Raw genomic sequence first — 26,165 nt, 5'->3', positions numbered from 1 at the left:
AGTTGGAGGTTGCTGTGAGCTGTAATGCCACGGCACTCTACCCAGGGGGACAGCTTGAGGCTCTGTCTCAAAAAAAAAAAAAAAAAAGAAAGATGTTTGTGATTTGGCCCAGTGCTTGGCACACAGCGAGCGCCCCGTACGTGGGACCTACTGTTATAATCCATGCAGGTCTCCCCTTGGGAGAAGCACTGAGAAGGCGAGACAGAGGCAGGGCGGGGGTGTCCCTGCATTTCTCTTACTCTACTCTGCCTATCTAGGGCTTTGCTGAGAGTGAGGGTTCCAGGACAGCTCTTCTCACCCTGTGCCTCTGCCACTGTCTCTTCCGTTTGCCCTTGGAAGTGCTGTAGGAGGTGGGAGTGTACCCGAGAGTGTCCAGACTGAGGCAAGGTGACAGGAAGGTGCTGAGTGTCTTCTGCTATACCAGTGTCAGGGATTTGGATATGGTCCCCAGGCCCACAGCCAAGGTATATGGACTCACGGAGTGGAGAGAGGGGAGGAGCAGTGGCTCAAAGGAGTCTCTGTCACCACCTAGTACCTCTAGATTAGAATATTGCTGAGGTCTCTGCAGGACAGGGAGGGTGCTTCCTTGTATAAGGGAGTATATAAGAGAGCCAGGAAAATGGGGGCCAGATAGATTGAGATTTATTCCAACTCCCTGTGGGATTTGCCTGTTTGAATTGCCTCCCTACCTGAGTTACCATTGCCTCCTGGGAAGCAGGCCAAAGGCAGACACCACCAAGAAGCTTTTAACACCTCCTATAGGAAGGAAGCCTTCCCAGGTGGACCTGGTCTAAGGATTCTTTTCCCCAGATCTCTGGACCCATCCCAATTTGTTCCATAATTCTGTGTGTAAAGAAGCACACTGCAGTTCTGCAGAGTGTGCATAAGCCCTGTTGCCACCAGCCCACAGTGTGGTTTCGGCGACACCTCTCACTCTTAACTGGTGCCCCTCCTGCCCCTTGTCAGTGACCGATGATGTAGTTCCACTTAAACTCCTAGGCTGTTTCAAGGAAGAAGCATTCATTCATTCTTTCATTCATTCAATCCCTCATTTGTTCACTTGACAAATGAATGCTTGCTGTCTGCAAGGCTCTGTGCTAAGTACATTCTCAGGAGTCTGCCCTTGTGAGGCTGGTGTACCCAAGACCCTGCCTTGGGGGCTCGGGGGGGAGGAGATAAGACAAACACAAATAAGTGTGGCACGTTGTGTGAAGTGAGAAGTGCATGAGGCAGGGCCAGATAAGGCGCGACAGGCAGGGGCATGATGGAGGGAAAGCTGATGCCTAACTGATGCCACCGACATGGAAGCCCCTGAAGAGGAGGTTGTGGTGCAAGGAAAAAACCACAGGCCTCGGAGCTGGAAGACCTAGGCTGATGCCCATTTGCTAAGTATGGATAATCATCTTTCCTTGATGAGTTCTTGAATGAAGCAAGATCCTGCTGAGGGTGGTGGTGTTCACTACAGAGGAGGGTGCAATTTTATTTCCTGTGAGAATGTCAGGTAGTATTATATGCCATATGTCTGTGTGTGTGTGTGTGGGGGGTGTCCATCTGACAAGGACACTCTACTTTATCAGATTCAGGGTTCCCTGAGGACAGGAATGGTGTTTCTTTGCATCAGAAGGAGAGGGGAGGGGACAGGCATGATGACTCGTTCCTGTAATCCCAGCACTCTGGGAGGCTGAGGCAGGAGGATATCTTGAGCTCAGAAATCTGAAACCAGTCTGAGAAAGAGCTAGACCCCATCTGTACTAAAATAGAAAAATTAGCTGGGCATTGTGGTAAGCACCTTTAGTCCCAGCTATTCTGGAGAATGAGGCAGGTGGATCGCTGTGAGCAAGGCTAACACCATGGCACTCTAGCCTGGGCAACAGTGAAATTTCATCTCAAAAAAAACAAGGGTGGGGGAGCTTTCTTAGGGCTGGGGCCATGCCTTCCTTCAGACTGGGAGCTTCCTGAAGGGAGGGCCTGTGCTTGTGGTTTTCACTGGATCATGTTACACACACCTCCTTCAAACACACACACACACACACACACACACACACACACACACAAATATATATACGCATGCAGACAGTATGAGTTTCCACCTGCAGGGGGAGCTCTGGAGCGTGCCATAGCCAATACAGGTATATGCGTTTAGTCTTTTTTCCCTCTCCCTTGGCTCCAGATCTGGGGCAGCCCAGGGGTGGGTATGTGTGAGGATGGGAACGTTGGATCAAGTGTCCAGGGACTGTGAGACTTGAGGCAGGAAGGGGCTGTAAATTAATCCCCTGCCTTTGTAGTGGGCAGAGCAGATTAGGAGGCTAGGAGGAGACAGGAAAGGAAGGGGACCATTGTCTAGGACAAAAACAAGAGAGAATTGGGACAGAGTCTGGGCTCCCATCTTCACCTACCTGGGGCAGACAGATGGGGCTCAGGACTCAAAAGAGTTGGAATGGGAACCAGCTAACCTCTTAGACCACCCTGGTCCTTAGCCCCCTACCTTAGCTATCTGGCTTCAGCATGTGTGACGTGGGTGACTTTGGTCAAGCGCCTTACCAGGCTTTCATTATAGACATGCCACCTACATGGTCACATGGGGCCCTGTGCTTAGACAGGCCCCTTAGACAGGCACACTGCTATGCCCCTGTCATATAAAAATTCTCAATAAGTTTTTTTTTTTTTTTTTTGGAAGAGACAGAGTTTCACTTAATCTCCCTCAGTAGAGTGCCGTGGCATCACACAGCTCACAGCAACCTCCAACACCTGGGCTTAGGCGATTCTCTTAACTTAGCCTTCCGAGTAGCTGGGACGATACAGGCACTGGCAACAATGCCTGGCTATTTTTTTGTTGCATTTTGGCCAGGGCTGGATTTGAACCCGCCACCCTTGGTATATGGGGCCGGCACCCTACCCACTGAGCCACAGGGGCCGCCCAAAATTTTCAATAATTTTTAACAAGGAGCCCTGCATTTTTATTTTGTACTGGGTCCTCCAAATTTTGTAGCCCATGCCACCTTAAACCTCTCTTAGCCTTATATTTCTGGTTTGAAGAGTGAGGATAACTGCTATCTCTTGACCGTTCATCCCAAGTCATTGTAAATTCAAAGAAATCTACCTCTCTGGATTTGCCATGTGGTTCCTAACGTGCCAGATGCATTTCTGCTGTAATCAGAGTTGTGATGGAGATCCTTTTGGTCTGATGGACTTGGAGGCTTGGGACAGAAAGAATGGGAGGTCTCTTTCTGAGGGACACCACAGGGTAGAACAGACATCTTCTGTCCAGAAGTACTAGAGGCAGCCCCAGGGCTAGAAGACAGTATGGGTGCCTTTGGGTTGGATGTGCCCTTGGCCTGAGCATACTGTTTGCAGGGGGCAGGAGCAATGGGTAGGAGGGCACTGGGACACACTTGAGTCTTGGTGCTTCTATGAATAAGACAGTTGTCAGCCTGGGGTGGGCAGGGACTTTGCTTGAATGGATGGGTAGGGGACATGTCACATGTCTGTGTTTTGGACTTTCTTCATTTTTTTAATAGTCTAACAGAGTGATTAAAGGCATAAACTCTGGAGCCCTCAAAATCTTAAGTTTAACTCCTGGCTCTGCCTTTTACCAATCCTTAAGGAAAGGTTTACAGTCTTTGTGCCTTAGTTTCCTCACCTGTAAGGATGATAATAATACCCATCTCCTAAGATTGATATGTGGGTTACATGAGCTAATATATGGAAAGAGCTTAGAGCAGTACCTGGCACATAGTAACTGTTCGATGGATGTTAGCTATTGTTATTCTTCATTCAACCTGTGAATATCTATTGCATATACACTTAGTAGCAGGCACAGCTGTGCTAGGCCCTGGATTAACTCTCAGTACAAAACATGCAGTCCCCTAGTCCACTTGGGGAGACAAATATTTAGTAACACGCTGTATGAGCCCCCAGACCCAAGAAGTCCTACCACCCACCTGCATAGCCCTGCTGGCTCAGCCCCCCACAACTCTCACCTCCTGCTGTAGTTTTTCTGTGTTGTGTGGAGAGAGGGGCTGCATGAATCCTCTGGAAGAAGGTGGGGCCCACAATGTTCCCTCCTCCAATTTTGTCTGCAACTCCTCTGACTCCAGCCATCTATAGCTTTAGATTTGTTCTCTGTTTGGTGGAACTGGACTGAGGACACTCGGGGCTAGAATTCTGTCTTTGCCGCCACCTTGTTGAATGCCTTTGGATAAGTCCTGTATCTCTTTAACCTGTTTCCAGTGGAGTGGGGCAATAATTCCTGACTGACCCCAGGATAGTCCAGAACCAAATGATGGTGCATAAATGAAGAGGCAGACTAGGGGAGGGAGAAAGGGATAGAAAGGGCATGAGTGAGCCAATGGTGAGGAGACTGGGGGACTGGTATGAGGGAGGTGCCAGGGTCCCCTGAGATTTGCAGTGTTCACTTTGTGAGACTTGAGATCCCAGGGGCTGGGACAAGGCACAGCCATCACCAGCACCTCCAGGGCTGTGTGCCCAGCCAGAACAAGGCCCCCCATTAACTATGTGCAGCCAGCGGAAAGAGGAATGCCCACCCCCCCCACCGCCTGCCGACGCCACGCCGGCCCTCGCCTTGTTGCCTGCTCCCCTACTCTGAATGCAGAAGCCCAGGGTGCCACCTCCCCCTCTGCCTGTCCTGCCTCCACCTGCCAGAAAGTATTAGCCTCACCATCTAAATTGGCATGGGGGTGCACAGGCACCATGCTGTGGGGCCCAGGGGACCTGCTGGGGGTGGGGCTTGGGGTCAGAAAATACCTGGGCTAACCCCTGGAAGCCTGGCATGCCCAATGCTGATGGACAGATGGCCCTGGAGCCATTAGAAGAGTGGGGCTTAGAGAGTGTAGTAAAAGGGGAAGATCTGGGAGCTCAGACACTTGGCCTGGGAAGCCCTGTGGACATCTTGTTCCAGCCTCCTGCTCCTCACCTGGGCTGGAACCCCCAGTTGGGCAAACAAAGTCATATTTATTTATTTATTTGAGACTCTGTTACCCTGGGTAGAGGACCGTGGTGTCATATAGCTCACACCAACCTCAAACTCTCAGGCTTGAGCAATCCTCTTGCCTCAGCCTCCTGAGTAGCTGGGATTACAGGTATGTGTCAGCATACCCTGTTGTTTTTATATTTTTTTAGTAGAGATGAGGGTCTCACTCTTGCTCAGGCTGGTCTCAAACTCCTGAGCTCAAACTATCCACCCGCCTCAGCCTCCCAGAGTGCTGGGATTATAGGCGTGAGCTACTGCATCCGGCCACAGACCAACTCATTACATCCCACCTCTGCTTTAGCATTTGACCCCTCAGGAATGTGCTCACTGGGAAGTTCTTCCTAGTGTCCGCCCTCTGTCCTGCGTGATGCTCCTGAGTCTCCTTCCTGTTTTGACTAAATAGGAAAGAGCCAGCAGCTCATCCGGCATTGTTAGCCCTTGGACATTGCTGATAGGGGGCTTTCATGTCACTTTCTCCATGAGGAAGTGAGCCTGGTCTAGGGAAGCAATCTTGTGTACGCCGCACCTGCAGTCACCAGGGTCCTGGAGGGCCTGTCTGCCTCTGAGGAGGCCGAGGGCCTCTGTCTGCTCCTCTCTGGTACTCCACACACCACAGGCCTCCCTGCCCCACAGTCCTCTGGCCTGCCACCAGCACAGGTAACCCGTTTGCTCCGAGTGGCCCGCCCCCTGTGTGGGAGGGGCAGAGATGATAAGTGGGGCAGGGGCAGAATGTCATCCTCTGCTTGGCCCCTTGTCTAAGCCAGGCCACACCTGGTACATCTCTGAGTCAGGATGGTCACTACTTCGCAAAAAAGTGATTGGAGAAAAAATACTTACGAGGCAAACTTAAAAGAGATCCATTCCCTCTACTCTCTCAGGCATATAAAAGCCTTTTTACTTGAAGTATGGTCCCAGCCCTGCAACCACAGCCTCACCTGGCAGCACATCAGGAGTGCAGAAGCTCAGGCCCACTCCAGAGGGACCTACTGAGTCAGAATCTGCATTTTAAAGTTTGCCAAGCACTAGTCTAAAGTTTATACTCAGAATAACTCAGACCATCAGCTGAGTCTCTGGGCAGCCACACCCTACTCTACCTCCCACAAAACTGCTTTTACCTAATTTGTACTTAGGTGATGCACCATTGCTGTATATCGAGGTCTCTAAGAAAGAGTCCCATGGACATCACTTGATTTACTGAAAGATGTGGTTAAGAAATGAGTTCAGACAAGAAGCCTGCAGCTCTAGTGGGGAGTATTTGGAGGAGGCCAGGGAAGCATCAGCTATTTAGGATGGAAGGGGCTGGCTGAGATATCTGTTCCTTTGGAAACTTTTTCTAACCCCTCAACTCTGGGAGAAGACTTCCCTCTGTGTACCAGCCCTGCATCAGGCTCATACCCCTAGGTTCTAACTCCTGCATATTTGTCTGTTTCTCAAACCAGGCTGGGAGCCCCAGGAGAGCTGGGCCTGGCCACAGGGCTCACCCAGTACCCTCAGTGCTGACACAAACCCACTGCCCATTGGTGCTGAAGAACACTGATGGAATGAGTGCATGAATGAACAAATGAATGGCCAGAGGCTGGGAGAGGCAGAGAAAAAAAAATCGGGCCAGAGCAGATGGGCTTACCCGGGAGAGAGAGCTGGGAGGGCGGGCAGCCCTTTCCAGAGCTGGTGGTGGCACTAACCTGGCTCCACCACAGGCAGGAGCTCAAGGTGTGGCATCCAACCCAGACGGCTGCGGTGAGGATGGAGCCACACTGGGGAGCCTCTTAAGCTGCCAGTTAGCCAGCTCGTGGGCAGGCTTGGGTTTCATTAGAGTGAGACATCTGTTCTATAAACCTTCCACTTAGAATTCCCTTTCCTATTCATTCTCTGTATTTTTTTTTTTTTTAAAGAAAGCTTCTTTTGAAAATTTCCACCCAGTTCCAAACAAGCTAAGACAAACATAGGTATGTGCCTGCCCCTAGGCTTAGATGGAGAGGGCTCTAGTGACTTGAGGCTGTGGGTTCTTGAATCTCTGTGGTGTACCTGACATTTGCCTAGGCGCTGAAGATCCAGGATGAGTAAGATCTGCATCCTGTGGATCAGAAAGTTACCACCTTGTGCATTAAGTGCTAGGCAGGAGACCTCTGTAGGCTGGTTGAGGGGGCACTTAGGAAGTGGGTAGGACAGGCCACAGTGGCAAAGAATGTGTCTCATTGTGGCATCTTGTGAAGGTCCAGGAAGCTGAGACTGAGGGCCAGGGAGCCCTGAGAGGGAAGTCTGGGAACATCAAAGTCCTTGGTCATGCCAGTAAGTCTCAAGTGTTTACTGAGCATCTACTATGTGCCAGAACCTGTGCAAAGTGCTGGGCATACCCAGATGAGTGAGATGAAAATGACACACAGAAATAAACATCCAATTTCTTTTTCTTTTTTGAGACAGAGTCTCAAGCTGTTGCCCTGGGTAGAGTGATGTGGCATCACAGCTCACAGCAACCTCCAACTCCTGGGCTTAAGCGATTTTCTTGCCTCAGCCTTCCAAGTAGCTGGGACGACAGGTGCCCACCACAACGCCCGACTATTTTTTGGTTGTAGTTGTCATTGTTGTTTGGCAGACCCAGGCTGGATTCAAACCCACCAGTTCTGTTATATGTGGCTGGTGCCCTAACCGCTTGAGCTATAGGTGCCAAGCCTAAACATCCAATTTCATCTCAATGATGTCAAAGCTAAGGAGTATTCACAGGATGCTATGGGAATCTAAAATCTAGCCAGACTGAGGTTCATACAAGACTTCTAGAATATTTTTAACTAAATTCTAAGTATAATGTACATAACAGAAAAGAGTATGCAAGTGTATAGCTTGGTGAATTTTCACGCAAATACATTTGTGTAACCAGCACCCTGATTGAGAAACAGAATATCACAAGCTTTTTTTTTTTTTTTGAGACAGAGTCTCACTTTCTCACCCTTGGTAGAGTGCTGTGGCATCATAGCTCACAGCAACCTCAAACTCCTGGGCTTAAGTGATTCTCTTGCTTCAGCTTCCCAAGCAGCTGGGACTATAGGTGCCTGCCACAATGCCTGGCTATTTTTAGAGATGAGGTCTTGCTCTGGCTCAGGCTGGTCTGAACCTGTGAACTCAAGCAATCCACCTGCCTTGGCCTCCCAAGTGTTGGGATTACAGGCGTGAGCCACTGCACCCGGCCAGAACGTCACTAACTTTCCAGAAGTCCTCCACCCTCTTGCCCTCTTTTGGTTCCCTACCCCTCTATTTACTATTATGATTTCTAACAACATAGGTGTATTTTGAACTTTATTACAAATGGAGCATTATTTTGTGTCTAGCTTTTGTCACTCACTGTGTTTGAGGATTTGTCTATATTGTTGCTGGTATTTGTAGTTCATTAATTCTCATTTTTGCATAGTATTTACTATGGGTGAACATGAGACAATTTATCCATTCTACTGTGAGTTTTTGTTTATTTGTTTGAGAAAGAATGTTGCTCTGTTGCTCAGGCTAGAGTGCCATGGCATCAGTCTAGCTCACAGCAACCTCAAACTCCTGGGTTCAGCAACTGGCACTACAGGTGCTATTCTACTGTTGATGGGCACTGAACATGTTCTGATTTGGAGGGCGGCACTTGTGGCTCAGTGAGTAGGGCACGAGCCCTATATACTGAGGGTGAAGGGTTCGAACCCAGCCCTGGCCAAACCACAACAAAAAAATAGCCAGGCTTAGTGGCAGGTGCCTGTAGTCCCAGCCACTTGGGAGGCTGAGGCAAGAGAATCACCTAAGCCCAAGAGGTGGAGGTTGCTGTTAGCTGTGATGCCACAGCACTCTACTGAGGACGACAAAGTGAGCCTCTGTTTCTAAAAACAAAACAAAACAAACATGTTCTGATTGGGAAGTATCATGGATAGTGTTGATATAAGCAGTTTTGCACCATTAATTTTGTTGATTAATGAGCATATGGATGTGCTTCTGTTGGTTAAATACCCAGGAATGGAAATGCAGGGTCGAAGTCGATCCAGGAGGAATCTTACGGGTGAGATGAGAAGGAGTTTCCCAGGTGGACACTTGTGGGATGGGTCATTTTTGGTTTGAGGCACCAGGAGGGGGCAGTGATGAAGGGTGTGCAGACTGAGGCGGAAGGAGGAGCCCACAGTGTGAACCAGCACACACCCAGACCCTTCTGACTGCTCACTACTTACCTGCATTAGTCTCCAGTGGCTGCCATGACAAAGTACCACAAAGGAGGTGACCTAAAACAACAAAAGTTTATTCTTTCATAGTTCTGGAGGCCAGAAGCCCAAACCCAAGGTTTCTGCAGGGCTGCACTCCCTACAGTGGTTGAGGGGAGAATCCATGGCATGCCTCTTCGAGATTCTGGTGGTTGCTGGTTTTCTTGGCTTATGGCCATGCAGCTCGATTCTCTGCCCCTGTCTTCATGTCATCTTCTCCGTGTGTAACCTCTGTGTGTCTCTGGCAAGGTCATTTTGCCATTGGATTCAGATCCCACCCAGATAATCCTGGATGATCTCCTCATCTAAGATCTTTCATTCATCTACATCTGTAAAAACCCTTTTTCCAAGTAAGGTCAAGTTTATAGGATCCAGGGATTCAGGGTAGACATATCTTTTGGGGGGGGGGCCACAACACTATTTGTTTCTGCCACCCTAGCTTATTTCTCCTCTTTGCAAAGCTCTGAAGCAGGCCACTTTCGGATGGCTAATCATGTTCCTCTTGGTCACCTCCAGTCAAGCTTCCCCTAGGAAGCCCTCCCTGCCTGTCCCCTGACCCTCAAGTCCTTGAGATTCCTCCAGCACTAACATCCAAGGCTCTGTCCAGCAGTATCTGTGGTTCTGAATCTCTTCCCAGATTAAGGTTTTCTGAGGGCGGGGAATGTTTCTTCCTCCTTCTCTTTCACACACAGGGGCACACACACGTTCTCCAGTGCTCAGCTAGGGCTCTGCCTACAAGGACAGTGACAATAAGAATCTTGGGCTGAAGGCACTTTTCCAACCATGTTTGGTCCAGCCCAGTGCACCATGCCCAGTAGTAGCCTCAGTGTTCAACCCTTCCCAACCCACCCCAACATTGCCACCTCAGAGGGGACCTGGCTAACACCTTGTCCCAGGTCCTGGGTGATAGTCTTGGTTACACACAGAACACAAGGGAGGGAGGGAAGATCTTGGGGCAAAGGGAAGGAGCCCAGCCCTTTGCCCTTCCTTGGAGGAGGCAAGGGAGACAGGAATGCCTTTGGCGGGGAGACCCTGGCCAGAGATCAGAAGATCAAAGGATGAGAAGATCAGGGGCGAGGCAGGTGGCACTCACTTGGAGGCACCAGAGAGAAGCAGCAGCTGGTGCCTCCTAAGAGCAGGGCTGACCCAGAACGCCCTCCCCTACCCAAGCCTTAGCAACCCATGTCTTTCCTAAGTTTTGCAGCGCTGCTTATACAGGCTGAGGGCCTCTGGAGGTTGATGCAGGTGAGGGAGGGATGCTGACTGACATTCATACCACTTGGTGGGCACAGCTGTTACCCCCTACATAAGTGGATTCTCCCCTGGGAGGAACTATTATGTAATATTATTTTAAATGCAAAAATTGAGGCACAGAGAGGAAAAGTAACTTGCTCAATATCAAACAACTGGTAAATGTTAGGGTCAAGATACAAACACTGGCAGTCTGACACCATAAAGTCAGAGCCACCATAAAGGAAGGTGGAGAACTCTGTTCAGAGCAACTGCAGCATGAGGGAGTGAGGCTAGATGTCAGGAAGGCCAGAAGTCTTGCTGGGCAGGGATTTTAGATTTAGATCTTGGATCTACTCTTTCTACAAGTTTGATGAGCCTAATAGGTAGGGAGTTGGGGAAGAGGGTAGGTGGGTGGGATGCCATCCAGAAGGAAGGATAGACAGAGGCAGCAGGACAGATCAGCAAAAACCAAACCCAAACCTTGGTGGTCACTGGCCCCAGAATAGGCATTGAAGGCCTCAGGGACCAGATAGCACACAGTGCAGGCGGGTGTGCCCAGGTAGGCTTGGGGGAGGAGTGCCGAGCTCCAGAAAGTTCCACAGGTCCTCAGCAGCCCCTGGGAGCGGGACTCAGAGGCCAATGCGACGGGTGGGGCACCCTCCCCCCCAACCCCCCAGCCCCCCAAGCCTTAATCCCCCTCTATTGTTCGGGGAGCTCCCGCTGCCTCCCCACTTCCGGGCCCCTTCAGGCCCAGGCGGGCAAGGGCGGGTCGGCTGGGGCGGGGTGGACGCCAAGGCTGGTCCCAGCACACCAAGCCTCTGTCGCGCTCAGAGTGAGTGCATGTGTACAGCTCTGGTTCAGCACAACCAACCTGCGTTGTGACTTAACTTTGTGACATAGAGGGGAGTAACCCGATATTTTCCAGTCTTTGTTTCTTTTTTTTTTTTTAATTAGAGGAAATAATGCTTCACTCCTAGGACCATTAAAAGGATTGAATTAAATGAAACCAGGAATGTACAAGATCTCTTAAACCACAAAAGACTTGTTGGGGGCCGGTGAGGGCTGGGAGACATGGAGAGGAGAGGTGGGTTGGATTTAGGACTTTGGGGTCAGAGAGACCTTAATTTTGCTGAGCCTCATCTGTGAAATGGGTCAGTAAAGCCTTTAGCATAGTGTCTGGCTCAGCAAAGGTAGCTCTTTTTATAACATGCTCTGAACTTCAGGTTTTACTCTTTTCCCCTAGATTCAAGTTGAACCTAGTCCAATCTAGAAAATCTCCTGGGTGGGCATCTCTTTGCTACCCCTGACTAGGGTTGGGGTGGGTGGTGTGTATGTCTTTGTGGTGGGGAGTTGAGTTGCTGGGATGGGAAGGGGTGGAGGGTTCTCTGATGTGAAAGGAAAGCTTCCATCTGGGATGGGGTGGGACTCTGAATAGAGGGGCCTTTCTCCAGTTTTCCACTCCCAGACACACCACACCCTGCCTGTTTATCCACGAAATAAAGGCAGCAGGACAAGGAGCTTCAGCTAAACAAACAGGGCTCAGAGCTGTGGTCTGACTCCACCTCCCTGCTCCTTGTGCTGTCCCATTCCTTCCCACCTGCGCCCTGCCCCCTCCTGTTCCCACTCTACCTCGCTCCTCTCCAGGGGGCCCTGGCTGGGAGCTCAGGGATTTCCCTCTGGGAAGGGATGCACAGTTCTTACCCTTTGGCTGGTCTGGTCTAAGTGGATGTCATGGTCCTACTCTCTAAGGGGTTTTCTGTCTGATAGGGCAGACAGAATTCACACCTACATACCAACACACACAGAAATGGTGCCCAGAATTCTAGATGGAGCTAGAGGTCAGAATAAAGGTTAAAAAAGATGCTGGTGAATCAGATTCAACCCAAGCTCGGCAGGCCTGAGTGGGCAAGTCCTCAAACGCGCAGCTGCTGCTGTTTCTATGTGCTGGGTTCATTCTCTTTCCCTTCTGTATCTGATCTCTCTTACATTCCTCTTCAGCCCCTCTGGCCAGGGTCGCCTTCCCTTACTGCTGCAGAAAGTGGACCTTGAAGCCGGTGTGTGTATGTGACAGGACAGGTCGCTGGGAGCCGTAGAGGAGCTCCCAGCCTGTTTGGGGATAACAGCTACATGAATGAGCTATCTGAGACTGGGAGATGACAGTTTGTAATCAAGAACAGGATTGTGTGACCTGACTTTGTGACTGAAGCTGCAGAGACCAGAGTCAAAAGGCCACAGGGATTAGCGTGAGGAAGTCCTGTGACACTCCCAGTCCCAGCCCTGTCAGTTGCCCACTGTCTTGTCACTGTGTGCACCTGAGTTAGCTCTTTGAGGAAAGGGAGCCTACATTTTTGGATTTTGTGGCTCCATCCCTCAGCATATTGCCTGTGATATACTAGCTGTTGAATGGACTGTAGCTGTTGAATGGACAAGTGGCTGGATGACTAAAACTGAAGATCAAAGGTTGGAGGCTTCTTGTAGGACGAGACACTTGAACTGGGCTTCAGTGATGGTTACAGCTAACATATGTTGGCTATTTACCATCTGCCAGGCACGGCCTAAGTACTTTACTAGGGAAGAAACTAAGGCAGAGAGAGGTGCACTAATTTGCCCAAAGTCACATGGCCAGTAAGTGGCAGAGCTATAAATCAAACAGAGGCCAGTCTGATGGCAAAGACTAACTACCACTGCTGTCCAATAGAACACTCTGGGCTGATAAATGTGTTCTAGACCTGTGTTGTCCGATATGGTAGCCACTAGCCTCATGTGGCAATTGAGCTTTGAAATGTGGCTAGTGCAGCTGAGGAACTGAGTTTTTAATTTAATTTTAATGAATTTAAATATAGTTCCAGGTGGCTAGTAGCTACCACATTGGATAGCACAGGTCCTGCATTCTCTCAGAAAGAAGGCAGACAGGAGAGAGGAGGGCCAGAGGGGTCCCCTATGGCTTCAGTGCTCCAGAGGTTCTGCCTTGTCTTGTTCCTGGGCTGTTCTCAGATCACACTGCAGCCTTGACTGTGAACAGGTGGCACGGCTTGGCCAAAATGAAGGAGCCAATGGGGGAGCGCACATGATGCTTTATGCAATCACAGTGTCATGCTTTGGGTTTGAGGCCCATCACCTGGCTCTGTGCACTCGCAGAGGGCAGCTCCCATGGGCTCTGTGAGGGCCGCGACAAATTGCCTGGGAGCGGGATCAGGCTTTTGCACCTGACATACTGTAACACTTCCAACTGGGAGTCAGAGGCTCTTCTGGCCTCTCCAGCTTAGCAGCTTTGCTCAGCAGAGCCTGAGATGTCCCCTCAGCCTGGGATGGGCTGATTCACTCAAAAAAGGATTCCCCGGCTGTGCTGAGGGTGGAGACCAGTCCCTGAATTCAGTCTCCGTCTCCTTACTCTGGTCAGGTCTTCAGACCCTTGGCATGCTCTTGCCACAGATTTACCCTTTTCAGTAAGGAGGAGCTGGAGCGATAAGGCCTAACCTGAAGATAGGGCCTATGGTAAAAACCATGATTTCCCACAGCTGGTGTTTTTGAGGGGGAAGAACCTCTCGGGAGTCTTTTCTTTTTGGGGGTGTCCTTTCTCTGCCATCAGAGTCTAAGGAGCCCCGTGTCTCAGAGATGAAATGTCATGATGCCAATGAGCAAGGTTCTCTGACTTCTGTGGTCTTTGTATTCAGGGCATTAAAAAACAACAACAACAAAAAAAAAACTCTGCCTTTTCTTTCTTCTCCCCTGACTTTTAGGAATATCTCCCTCACCTGCCTCCCAGCCCTACTGGAATGAATTGGGTGACTTTCTGGCAATGCTCTGGGTTTTCAGCATCTCCCTGGCTCAGTCCAACCTGCACAAACCTCACCTTTCTTACCAAACACAGGTACTTTCCTTCTCTTTGCAAGAGCCAGGCCCACCCCACCCACACCACCAGCTTCGCCCTCACACCTCATCTCTGCCCCTCCACCACAGGCCCCCCTGCCACTCCAGGCAGATGGGGAGACATTCTTGTCACCAACAGGGGAGCCAAGAAATGCGAAAATAAAGCAATAGCTCTTTTATTTAAAAATACAGCATTGTTCTCATGCAGAACTTTGTGCAAAGCCTGAGAGAATAGGTTGTGCTGTTATGTGTGTGAAGATAGATACACTTTTTCTGATTGATGTACATTTCCTTGTTTGGGTATTTATGAAAATTGCAAAGATTGGAGAGAACTTTGTGTCAACTTGTGTGTTTGGCATGTCTGGGAAGATAGCTAGTATCCAAGGCATCTCTGATGAGAAGGTGCCATCCAAACTGAAAAGAGGAGGAGGCTGCCACGGAAAACTTGAGATCAACTTGAGTGAAAAGAACATCCCCCAGGATGTTTTAGGAAGCCTGCTTGTTATACCCACTCTGCCATTAACTTGCTAGGTGACCTTAGGTAACTCTGTCCCTCCTTGGAACTGTTTCTGCACTGGGAAATTGAAGAAGTACAGGTAGCAGAAACTCCCTGCTATTCAGGGGGTATTTGGAACTGCATGGTGTATTTTCAATGGTCACAATAACTGGGGGATGCCGCTAGCACTTAGGAGCCAGGCTCAGGATTCTAAACACTCCACAATGAGTGTGACATTCCTGCCCAGTAAAGAATGATCCTGTGTATAAGTAACATGGGGTCCCCGCCAGGTGCCTGCCACTCTGAGCTCAGTTCTGTGAGCTGCTCCTGTCTGGTCCGTTCCCAACCTGGTTTCTGCCCAGGAAGCCTCCCCCGTTTACTCATTCCCACTTCAGCATCTCTGTGCACTCTCCAGTCTGGACACATAGTCTCGATCTTAATTGGGAGAGTGGCTCCAGAGCATTTTGTAAACCGCAAAGGAGAGTATACATGTGGGGGTTTGTTGTTATTTTGGGAGTATACGGTCCTTCCCCAGCAAGACTGTGAACACCTTGAAGGCCTAGACCCTGCCTTACCCTTTGCCTCCATTTCCCATGCTGCCTAGTACTGTGCTGGGCACACAGCCCCACCCCCTGGGGAAGGAAGGGAACTTGGCATACAGCCAATTGAACCAGGTCCCCCCCCTTCCAAATTCTGTGTTCTTTCATCTCTCCCCTCATTGCCTGCCTCTCTTGTTGACAGAGGGATTCAGTGCGAGCTCTCTGAGCACCAAGTGGTCTCCGTGGCAGCCAGCCTGTCTATTGGCCCTTTCCGGTGGGAAGCCCCCCCCCATTGGATTCTTTCTACTCCGGCCTGCCTTGCTCTCTGCCAACCCCCAAGCTATCTCCAGAGATGGCAGGATATATACCAGGCTCAGCCTGGCTCTCCTGGGGGAGGGTAGCTGCTAAAGGCTGTTTTGAGTAGCCCATGAGGCCCCAGCCAGAGACTGAGAGGGGAATCTCGGCCCAGGGGATGCCTGATGGACCACTGTCAGTACCAGAGGCACTCTTTGGAGGAGAACCTCACTTTTACTTTCTCTAGAGGATGGTGAATTAAGAGAACAGTGAACACTGTCAGCAGCAGCCTTCATTGAATGCATGCTAACTTGGACCTGAGCACCGAGTAGGTTCTTTGTAAAGGTTATGCTCTGACAGCAGCAGTGGGAGCTGTTCAGATGAACCATCAGAAAGTGCTTCCTGGCTCGGCACCTATAGCTCAACCGGCTAAGGCGCCAGCCACGTACACCTAAGGTGGTGGGTTCGAATCCCCAGCCCGGACCCGCCAAACAAGAATGACGGCTGCAACCAAAAATAGCCGAGCGTTGTGGCGGGCGCCTGTGGTCCCAGCTACTTGGGAGGCGGAGGCAAGAGACTCACTTGAGCCCAGGAGTTGGAGGTTGCTGTGAGCTGTAATGCCATGGCACTCTACCCAGGGGGACAGCTTGAGGCTCTGTCTCAAAAAAAAAAAAAAAAAAAAGAAAGTGCTTCCTTAGAGTGAAGGTGTCAACCACAGAAACAGGAGCCAAGGAAGGCTGCCTCGTCTAACTAGGTCTATGATGTATTCATTTGAATGTTTATTGAGCATCCCTATTAATTAGCCAGGCAATGACTAAGATTAAGTCTTTGCCCTGAAGAAGCTCCTAGCCATATATGTCATTATATGCTAATAATTATAGCTCTGAGGAGTATAATACTAATAACAAGGCATATTTAGCAAGTGCTGTTTTATATTTATTAACTCATTTGGGTATACTTCCCACTACAGCTCTTGTGAGGAAAGTACTATTATTATTACCATTTTACAGATGAGCAAATGGAGGCTTAGAGTTATGAGGTGGTAAGACCAGGGTCATACAGCTAGTTAGTGTCGTGCTGAAGTAATAACAAAGGCAGGTTCTGTGCTAAGCACATGGTTGAGTGCTCAGTACGCACTGCTGAGTGAATGTCAAATGCCACAGGGATACAGAGGACACCACTTGGCTCTGCCTGGAGAGGCTGGGAAGGCCTTACAGAGATGACTTTGGGGCATAGCCATGCCTAGGGACAGGGGCTCATCTCCTGCCCACTCTATCTGGCCTTTTCCTGAGAGCAGATCTTACATGTTCTTACCACCTGTGCACACATGTGCATTAACTATATGGTGATAATTATGAATATGTTAATTAGGTTGGTTGTGGTGATTATTTCACAACATGTGCCTGTATTAGATCATCAGATTGTATGCTTTAAATCTATGCAATAAAAATAAAATAAAACAACTCGCTTTTTCCTGGCTGCCGAGATGGAGTACCTGAGACCATAGTGAAGACAGTAGAAAAGGGAATCCTTGGTTGAGGCCAGGAGTTTGAGACCAGCCTGAGCAAGCATGAGACCTCTATTTCTACAAAAAAGAGAAAGATTAATTAGCTGGGCATGGGGGTGTCCCTCTGTAGTCCCAGCTACTCAGGAGCCTGATGCAGGAGAACACGTGAGCCCAGGAGTGTGAGGTTGCTTTGAGCTAAGCTGAGGCCAGAGCACTGTAGCTGGGGATACGGGGGTGGGGAGGGATATGTGTGCAAAACCCTGTCTCAAAAAAAAAAAGAAGAAACTACAGGAAAAAAGAAAAGAAAAGGAAAGGAGACCTTGCCTCTGGCTTTTTCTCTAAGGAGGAGGTGGGGCCGGTCCCCCCAGGTCCACCCCAGCAGTACCCAGGGCCTACCTTGGTTGTTCCTTGTTTCTCCTACAGGAGAAATTCCAATGGACACGCTGCCCTATGGGCCCTGAGGTGCCCTACAGGAGGGTCTCCTATTATCCAGGCCTCTCCAGCTGCTCTCTGCCCCCCACTCAGTTCCCCCAGCATCCTCCTTCTTATCAAACCTGTTCCCTGTCTCCATGGTGACACGGCCTCACCCAGCTTTCTTGGGTGGTCTGATTGCCTCACAGTGTGAAACTCTGAGAACATTTTCCTAAAGTGCAGCCAGAAACTTCCACTTCCCATGCCCAGGGCTATCCCTCTACTCTCAACTCTGGCTTCCCCTCCTGCCAGCCTCACTCCATTGACATCCCCACTCCCTCCCATCATGGCTGTGTCCAGCTGAGAGGACACACAGCCTCCAGGTATCCTAAGGGCTCCCAGGACTAAGGCTTCAAAATGGGGTCCCGACTGACCTGACTCCTCTTCTTAATCCCCTTGCTGTTCAGTGGAGAGTAGCAATTTGCCCGGCCCAGTGCAAAATAAAAATGCCGTGCCTCTTGTTCAAAAAGCATTAAGAAATTTCAAAACAGCAACAAATTAAACTCTGGGCACTTCTAAGTGTGGAGCCCTTTGCAACTAACTGCACAGGCCACATGCCTGTGAAGCCAGCCCTGGAAAGCAAGAGAAACACAGAGAGAGGAGTAGATGTGTGTGTGGTCACAGGGGGATACTGGTGGGGCAGAGATTGAGTTCAGGCATCAGATTCAGACTGGACCCCCAAACAGCATCTTTGGGCAATCTTCTCCTTCCTGGGGCCCAGAGGATGCCATAGGCCAATAGAAGAAACCCAGCTTGCCTGAGGTCACATAGCCAAATGAGGTTTTTCAGCCTAAAAGACAAGATCTGGGTGAGGCTATCCATTTTCCCTCAGAGTTTCTATCTTTATAATATAGGTGGATACTTGGAGAAAATTTGTGGCCTTTTTTTCTTTTTTGTTTAGCAGACCCTGGCTGGGTTTGAACTCACCACCCCCGGTGCATGGGACCAGCACCATTGAACTACGGGTGCCCAGCCAGGTTTGTGGCTTTTTAACAGTCCAACACTCCAAGATGCATGTGTACAGGGTGACACCTGTGGCTCAAGGAGTAGGGCGCCGGCCCCATATGCCGAGGGTGGTGTGTTCAAATTCGGCCTCCACCAAAAGCTGCAAAAAAAAAAAAGATGTGTGTGTACAGATATGCACATGAGCCCTCATGGATGACACACACATACCCAGCATCTGCAAGACAAGTGTGTCTAAGAGCTCAGTTATCCCAATACTCAACTCTCCCCACCTTTGTAAATACTTCCAAGTTCATACATCTAAGCAAATGTAGCTATAACAAAACCGCAGACACCCAGGGATCAGAGTGCCCTCTTATCTTCCCTGGGTCCGGGCATGGCCTAAATGTCTGAGCTGTGTTTTTTGGGTGGTACAAGAGACCAGCTGCACAGCTGCCCTTCTAGGGCAGCCACATGTCAGTGGAAACCACCAACTTGACAGGACAGCTTCTGTGTTTGGTATTTCTGCATGTCCTTTCCCACCCTGTCACTGTGAAGTCATGGCCTCCCCTGCAGCAGGCCCAGTGCCTCTTGTCAGGGCCCTCAGGCATTCCCAGGGCCGGCAGCACCAGCTTGGATGGAGTCTCTCAGCCTTGAAATCCCCATTCCACCTCCCTACACAGTTCTCTTCCTTCCCCTTCCCCTGGCACCAGCCTCACCCCTTTTCCTTTTGTGAGAGAGCCAGACCTGAATGGGGCTGCCCCCACCCCCACCCAGTTGAAATCCACCCCTTGCCCCCCTCACCCCTTTACTGAGTGCTGCAGCTGGGCTATGTGTTGTTCTGGGGCAGGATGTGGGGGCAGGTGGGGGGGGCGGCCCCCTCCTCCCCAGGGAAGAACAATGAGGCCGCTCAGGGTGGTGGGGCGGAGGGAGTGGGTGGGGTGGGGGGCATGGAGCGACATCAGAGCACTGAGGTGCGGCCCCTGGAGGGACAGCTGAGTGATGAGGCCTGAGTCACATGCCCTGTGTGCTCCTTGAACTCCCGCTCCTGTTCCTGCCGAGACACATCCAGAAATGCACAGGGTAAATATTTAGAGGTAATCATTTTCACAGCACCTCGCACCTCCCTACATTGCTATGGATGGGAAAGGCCTGGGACTAGGGGGAGGAATCCAATGAGACCCAGGCTCTGCAGACTAGGATTCTGGGGTCACCTTCCCACATCCCCCTGGATCTTCACATTCTAGCTACAACCCCAGCCTAGAGAAGTCTGGAAACATCCTGAGGGCCAAACCTGGCTTAAAGTCCATCAACTGAACTCTCCTTGTTCTGTCCCTCCCCTGCCTGGAACTGGCCATCAGTGTGCCAACTACAGTTCTGCCAAGCCCAGTCTCTAGCCAGGAGGGCTCAGAGATGGCCCTTTGGTTTCTGCATGTGAGCAGGGAGGGAACTGTAGATAAGAACTAGCCCCAAGTTCAGCATGCCAGTTCCTTGGCTCTACCCTGCCTGGAATGTCTTCCTTCCTCAGAGGACATGGAGTCCGGAGTCCGGAGCCCAGAGCCCAGAGCCCAGGCTTTATCAAAGATAAAACATTCGAGACTAAACAGTCTTTTTATAGATTGGAACTGGACTCCTGAGCACATGTTTTCCCCCATCATTCCCAGCCTGCCCTCTGTGTGCACACATAAAACACACAAGACTTTTGGGGAGAAACGGAGATACTGAGGTTTGGGGACAAAAGTATATTTCTAATGAAAGGAAGAAGCCACAGGAAGGCCTGGGGGCAGCAATGTGATGGTCTGGTCTGGGCCACTTCTGTGCCCACTAAGGAGAGGACAGGCAGAGGTGAGAAACAGCTGTCAGGAGTTGAAATAGGATGGAACACAATGCCGAGGCCCAGAATGTGCAGTCCACTCACCTGAGCACAAATTTCATAGAAAACGCTACCTTTAAATTGTATATAAAAACAGCACACTGTACCCCATGATTGTATTAATGTACACAGCTATGATTTAATAGGAAAAAAAAAAAAAGAAAACGCTACCATGGGCGAGACCCTCACCCGGTGCCCCAGCACAATGATGGAAGAAAGCAAATATTTATTGTGTATATACTATTTAGTCAGCTATCTGTAAACATCAGCTCACTTAATTCTTTCAAGGACTCTACTCATTTGGGGTTATTCATCCCATTTTTATAGATGAGGAAACCAAGGGTCATAGTAGTCAGGAGCCCAAGCTCTGATAGGTAACCATGGAGGAAGGATTTGACTTCAGGGCCTCCTGACTTCACAGCTCAGGGCCCTTTTCTCTTTTGTTTCCTTGAATGTAAGATGGAGATGACAATGGAAACTGATTTGGGTTTGTGGGGGTGAAAGAAGATTACTTGGATAAAAGTTAGCCAGTGTCTGACATAGAGTAGGACTCCGGTATATGTCAGTGTAATTCATTATTGTGATTATTTTGTGTGCTGGGCATCTTAGAGGACAGTGACACTGAAACCACCCACAGGGTCTCTCAGATAATATGGGAGGCTTAGAAAGAGCGAGACTGTGAATCCACAGTCTTCACACCTCACCACCCAGGAATCAAGGCACCTTCTATGATGTGCCAAGAGGTCCTCCAGTTGGAGAAGAGGAGAAGGAGACTAAGAGAGGGAGGGGCCGAGCAGAGACCTCAGCAGGCAGTGAGAAGTCCTGACTCTGGGTTTGAATAAAAGGGACATCACACGAGTGCATGAATTCTGTATGAGTTTGCACCACAGATGGGAATGGCAGTGATCTCTGGGCCTCAGTTTCCCCATTGATAGAAAGAGTGGATGAGGTATTATTTGTGTCCAGTGAGCCTTCCCTTCCTGCTCCGAAATTCTATGAATTTTTCTCTACTACTCCCTTTACAGGGAGGCTGATTTGTTTCACAGCTGGTCCCAGGGGAGTCCCACCAGAGACAGGTGAAGGGCAGAGGGGAAAATGGGAGGCTGCATAGACAGGACATACAGATGGCCCGGGAGGCCTGACTCCCGCTCAGTTCTCGTTCAGAGAGAATGTGGCAGCTGTTGCCAGACGGGCTTTGGAGTTAGGATGGCATGGTGAGGATGCTATAGTGATCCTGGGGTCCTCTGTGGGGTTTGGTGCTGGATAGCAGATGGTAGCTCATAGCCCCTTTCCTATTTCTCTCCACCCAGAGACCTCAGCATGAACAATCTCACGGAGCTTCAGCCCGGCCTCTTCCACCACCTGCGCTTCTTGGAGGAGCTGTGAGTAGATGTTTGAGGGGTGGGAGGTGAAGTATTAGCTACTTCTAACAGCTGTGGGACCCAGGCTTCCCAGGAGGGGGGTTTGGGGGGAAAAAGGGGCCTCAGGAAGCTTGAACTATTCTTGACAGCAGGGTATTCTTCAGCTGATGCCTGCCCCAGTTGTGAATCCCAGAGCAGCCGCATGACATAGGAAGTCTAAAATCTAGCCCGCTTTACTCCCTGAAGCCAGATCCTCTTTGCAGTTTTCCCCCTTACTGTGCATAGTCACAACTCCCCCTGACAGGACCTGCTCTTGTCCCCTGTGTCCAGCTACCAGCCCCAACCCCAAATCCTGGTGGTTCTTCTGAGCTGTCTCTGATCACCCCTTGTTCCCTGTTCCCACAGCTACTGCCCTAGATGTCCCCTCATGTCTGGGGATTGAACCAGCCTCTTGACAGATTTTCTACCTCTACATTATTCTCCACACCTTCAGGGTGCATCTCACTGCTCCAGAGCTGTCTGTGGCCCCCCATAGCTGAAGGAGCCACTTCTTAGACCTTCCCTTACAAGGTCCACATCCTCCACTAAGTCCTCCCTGGTTAATTCCTGCCCACAGCTGTCACTCTCAGGCTGCAATCTGTAAGTCTGGCTTTGTATACTGGTGGTGCTCATGAATAAATCACCATCTGGGTTACAGTGCCTGTCCAGGAAGCTGGGTCACCCCGTCCTGATCCTTACTTTCATCCGCCAGCCCTGTTTATTCTTAATTTCACACCAAATAGATCCTTGGGGCTCTAAAAAGATTTGCTAAACTGCATAAACTGTGAGCATAGGAAGTCTAAAATGTTTCTGAAATGTGAAATGGACCTGAAAACATTCACAATTCCACTTTGACCTTGGCCTCACGACTCCCCTAACAGATCTCCTCCCTTTGCCCTAGGCAGTGCTCCTGAAGGATGCAATCCATCCCGCCCCTGCTGGAGTTATGTTCCCAGGCCTACACCTGGGTTCTCCAGACCATGCATTTTCTTAGCTCCCTTTCTTGGGTGGAAGGGAGGGTCAAGGAGCTCTGGGGGAAAACAAGATAAAACATCTGCCTGCTGCCCTGAGGGAACTTCCATGTGAGGCCAGAGAGCATGTAGTCAGCAAGGCAGCAGGGCAGGGGGGCACACAGCCATTTTGTGTAAGGCAGTGGTCAGGGTGGGCCCAGCCAGTAGTCAGGGAAGCCTTCCTGGAGGAGGAAAGTTGAGCCAGTTTTCAAAAGAACTGAACAGAGTAAGAGTCAGTGGAATGGCCTTCCAGGTGCCGGTGACACAGCTTGGGTGGGGATGCAAGGCAAGAAAGGCCAAGGAGCTTGGGCCAGTGAACTGTGGGACACAGCCTCGGAACTGCAGGCTCACCTTCCATCTTCCACTCCCATTTTAGAGGCTCCTCCTAAAGGACCCTTCTGCTATGGCAAATGCCACCTGCAGAACCCAAGCTAGGAGAGACTATTATGTCATGATGCCTTTCCACATGGTTTTATTTTTTAATAATAAGCATCAAATAAAGGGACTTTTATACCAGGCGGGGTGGCTCTCTCCTGTAATCTCAGCACTTGGGAGGCCGAGGCGGGTGGATTGCCTGAGGTCACAGGCTCAAGACCACCTGAGCCAGAGCAAGACCTTGTCTCTAAAAATAGCTGGGTGTTGTGGCGGGTGCCTGTAGTCCCAGCTACTTGGGAGGCTGAGGCAAGAGAATTGCTTAAGCCCAAGAGGTGGAGGTTGCTGTGAGCTGTGACACCACGGCACTGTACCGAGGGCAGCAAGTAAGACTCTGTCCAAAAAAAAAATCATAAGAAAGAGACTTTTATTATAGTTACATTAAAAAAAAAAACAAAAAACTTCTGAGTTACGTCAGCATAATCTCTATATCTTCAGGCCTCTCAGTAGCAATCAATACACCACAGTGGCCCCAGGGACCTTGGAGATCTAGCAGTGTTCTCTGAATCATCCACAATTAAACTCTGCTCAGTCAAGTGTCAGTGTTAAGTAAATTTCATCTAATTTACTCCTTTTAGAATCGGTGATCACCCTATGGCAAACATGGAAATGTTTAATTAGACCAGAATGTTAGACTAATTCTACCACCTTATTTCCTAACACTCCTGGATTAGTGGGGGTTAGCTGTGTAGTTTAGGGCCTGGGGCCACACAGACACGCTCCCTTCACTGGTGACATTGTATAGAGAAGTTCAGCAGTCCAGGGTAGGCCGTGGGTAATCCAGGTTAGCACAGGAGAGGATGTGGGCCCGTGGAGGGCCGTGAGCCTGAAAGTTGGTCAAGTCGGGTAAGAATACCATGCTCTACCATGCCTGGCTCTGTGGCCCTTGGGGGAAGGGACTGACTTCTCCCAACCTTGGTTTCCTCTTCTGAAATTTGGGAATGATAATAGGCACCTCACACGTTATTGTGAGAACTGAGATGATGTAGGGAAGCTGCAGAAGATATAATAGATCTCAGTAAATGCTAGTTAGTACTACCAATCTGTATTCCAAGATGCTAACTAATGGAAGACACCCACTCCTTGGGTTACCTGCCAGCTTCACTGGCCCTTGTCTCTGATTTCCAGGCGCCTCTCTGGGAACCATCTCTCACACATCCCGGGACAAGCATTCTCTGGTCTCTACAGCCTGAAAATCCTGTAAGTATAGGTATACATCATTTTACATAGAGCTGCGGCACTGGGAATTGTAAGCAAATCAAAGTTTTGTGACCAGAGTCTTGGTTTACGACCGACTTGCTTATCATTTCCTTATCTCCACTTTTAATTTCAATTTTGTATCTATTTCTTTGCTTTCACCTTGTCAGTGATAAACTGTATAATTTGTAAACAAACATTTAATTGTACCTGATGCAAACGGCAACCCTACAGGGAAGTGAAGCCTCACGTTTTTCTTTCCTGTAATGTGTGTAATGACCATCAGCATAGGTCTTTGTGGGGCTGATTTTCATTACAGACCCATAGGTCTCTCCCCAAGACTTCTCATCGGGCACAGGGCCAGTTACAGGAGAGGAGGAATCCAGGTGGGCTTTTTTGGCCATTCTTCCTCTGGAGGCCCAGGCTTAGTCTCTGCAGCACGGAGTTTCCATTCTCATTGTAAACATATCTCCTCCTTCAGTCTTCAGGGCTCTCTATCTGACTGGTCTCTATCCTTCCCTCACCGTCTGCTCTGCCCTTGGGTGTCTCTCATCTCTGTCCTCAGCTTCAGCCTCCTTGTCTCCCCTCCTTCTCCTTCTGTGTCTCAGGCCTTGTTCTCCCCCTCTCTGCCCCTCTGTCCCCTGTATCTCGGTTCTCCTTCTTCCTACCTCCTCTCTCTGTCTTGCTCCCCATAGACATCACTGCCTTGGGGAGCGGGGTGGTGGGGGAGGCTTTCTGAACCAGATGCACAGTGCAGGCGGCCTGCTTGGTGGCGTGTCTGTGCCCAGTGGCAGGCTCAGACCTGCAGCTGGGATTAGAGAGCAGGGCTCTGTTTGCTGGGCCTTCAGAAGATGTGAGACTCACGTCCCATTCCTAAGACTCCGGCTTAGAGATGAGCCTCCTCTTTCTTCTTTGCCTGAATTAGGCAATAAATCAAAGCCTTGGAGAAACCACAGGCCTCCTGCCCACCCCCTTTCTACAAACAGTGCCCTTGGCTCAGCGAGTAGGTGGCCAGGAGAGGCTGCAGAGTGGGGAGCCAAGTTCAGCCACACCATCCGCTCACTACTCTGCCATTGAGCACCCTCAGTCCCATCCTCAAAGACCACTCAGTCCCCCAAAGCTTGTGTCAGTCCTCTGATTGCAGAGCCTCTCTGCGTTGGGGATGGATTGGGTGGTCCTAGGGAATTATCCTCTTACAGACTTCAAAGCAGAATACTCCACCTGCCTCCCAGGCACACTTCCTGGAGTCCAGCGTCAGCGTCCCTCGTTGCAGTGTCCTCCCATTGCTTGCTCTTCAGACCCACGAGAAAAATGGAGCAGTAGAGCCCACCATCAGCTTAATAACCTCTTTTTGTACTGGCAGAAGGTCAACTTAGCTGGTCCCCAAGTCTTCTCTTTGCCTGGTACTCTTATCTGAACTGCATCTTCCTTTTTCTGAGGCCTGGCTGGCCCTGTGGAACTTGTTGCTCCTTCTCTCCTTCCTAGAGGAAAAGGATTAAATAAAGTGAATTCCCAGCTTGGCACCCATAGCACAGTGGTTAGGGCACCAGCCACATACACAGAGGCTGACGGGTTCGAAACTAGCCTGGGCCTGCTAAACAACAATGACAACTGCAACAAAAAATAGCCAGGCATTGTGGTGGGTGCCTGTAGTCCCAGCTACTTGGGAGGCTGAGGCAAAAGAATCGCTT

At 50.0% G+C, this 26,165-nt stretch overlaps 1 protein-coding gene across 1 annotated transcript in view; it reads left to right on the top strand.

Moving 5' to 3' along the window:
• Positions 1 to 26,165, top strand: part of LGR6 (leucine rich repeat containing G protein-coupled receptor 6) — a 125,857-nt gene that overhangs the window by 8,748 nt on the left and 90,944 nt on the right. The window contains exons 2-3 of the mRNA XM_003792266.3: positions 21,746 to 21,817; positions 24,406 to 24,477. Coding sequence (XP_003792314.1) covers positions 21,746 to 21,817; positions 24,406 to 24,477 — 144 coding nt within the window. The remainder of the gene's footprint in view (positions 1 to 21,745; positions 21,818 to 24,405; positions 24,478 to 26,165) is intronic.

Source organism: Otolemur garnettii, unplaced genomic scaffold (assembly GCF_000181295.1).
Source record: "Otolemur garnettii isolate 467f Iridium unplaced genomic scaffold, OtoGar3 scaffold00055, whole genome shotgun sequence".
NCBI lineage: Eukaryota > Metazoa > Chordata > Mammalia > Primates > Galagidae > Otolemur > Otolemur garnettii.
The sequence above is the reverse complement of the archived record's forward strand: the minus strand, read 5'-3'. Positions and strand labels throughout refer to the sequence as shown.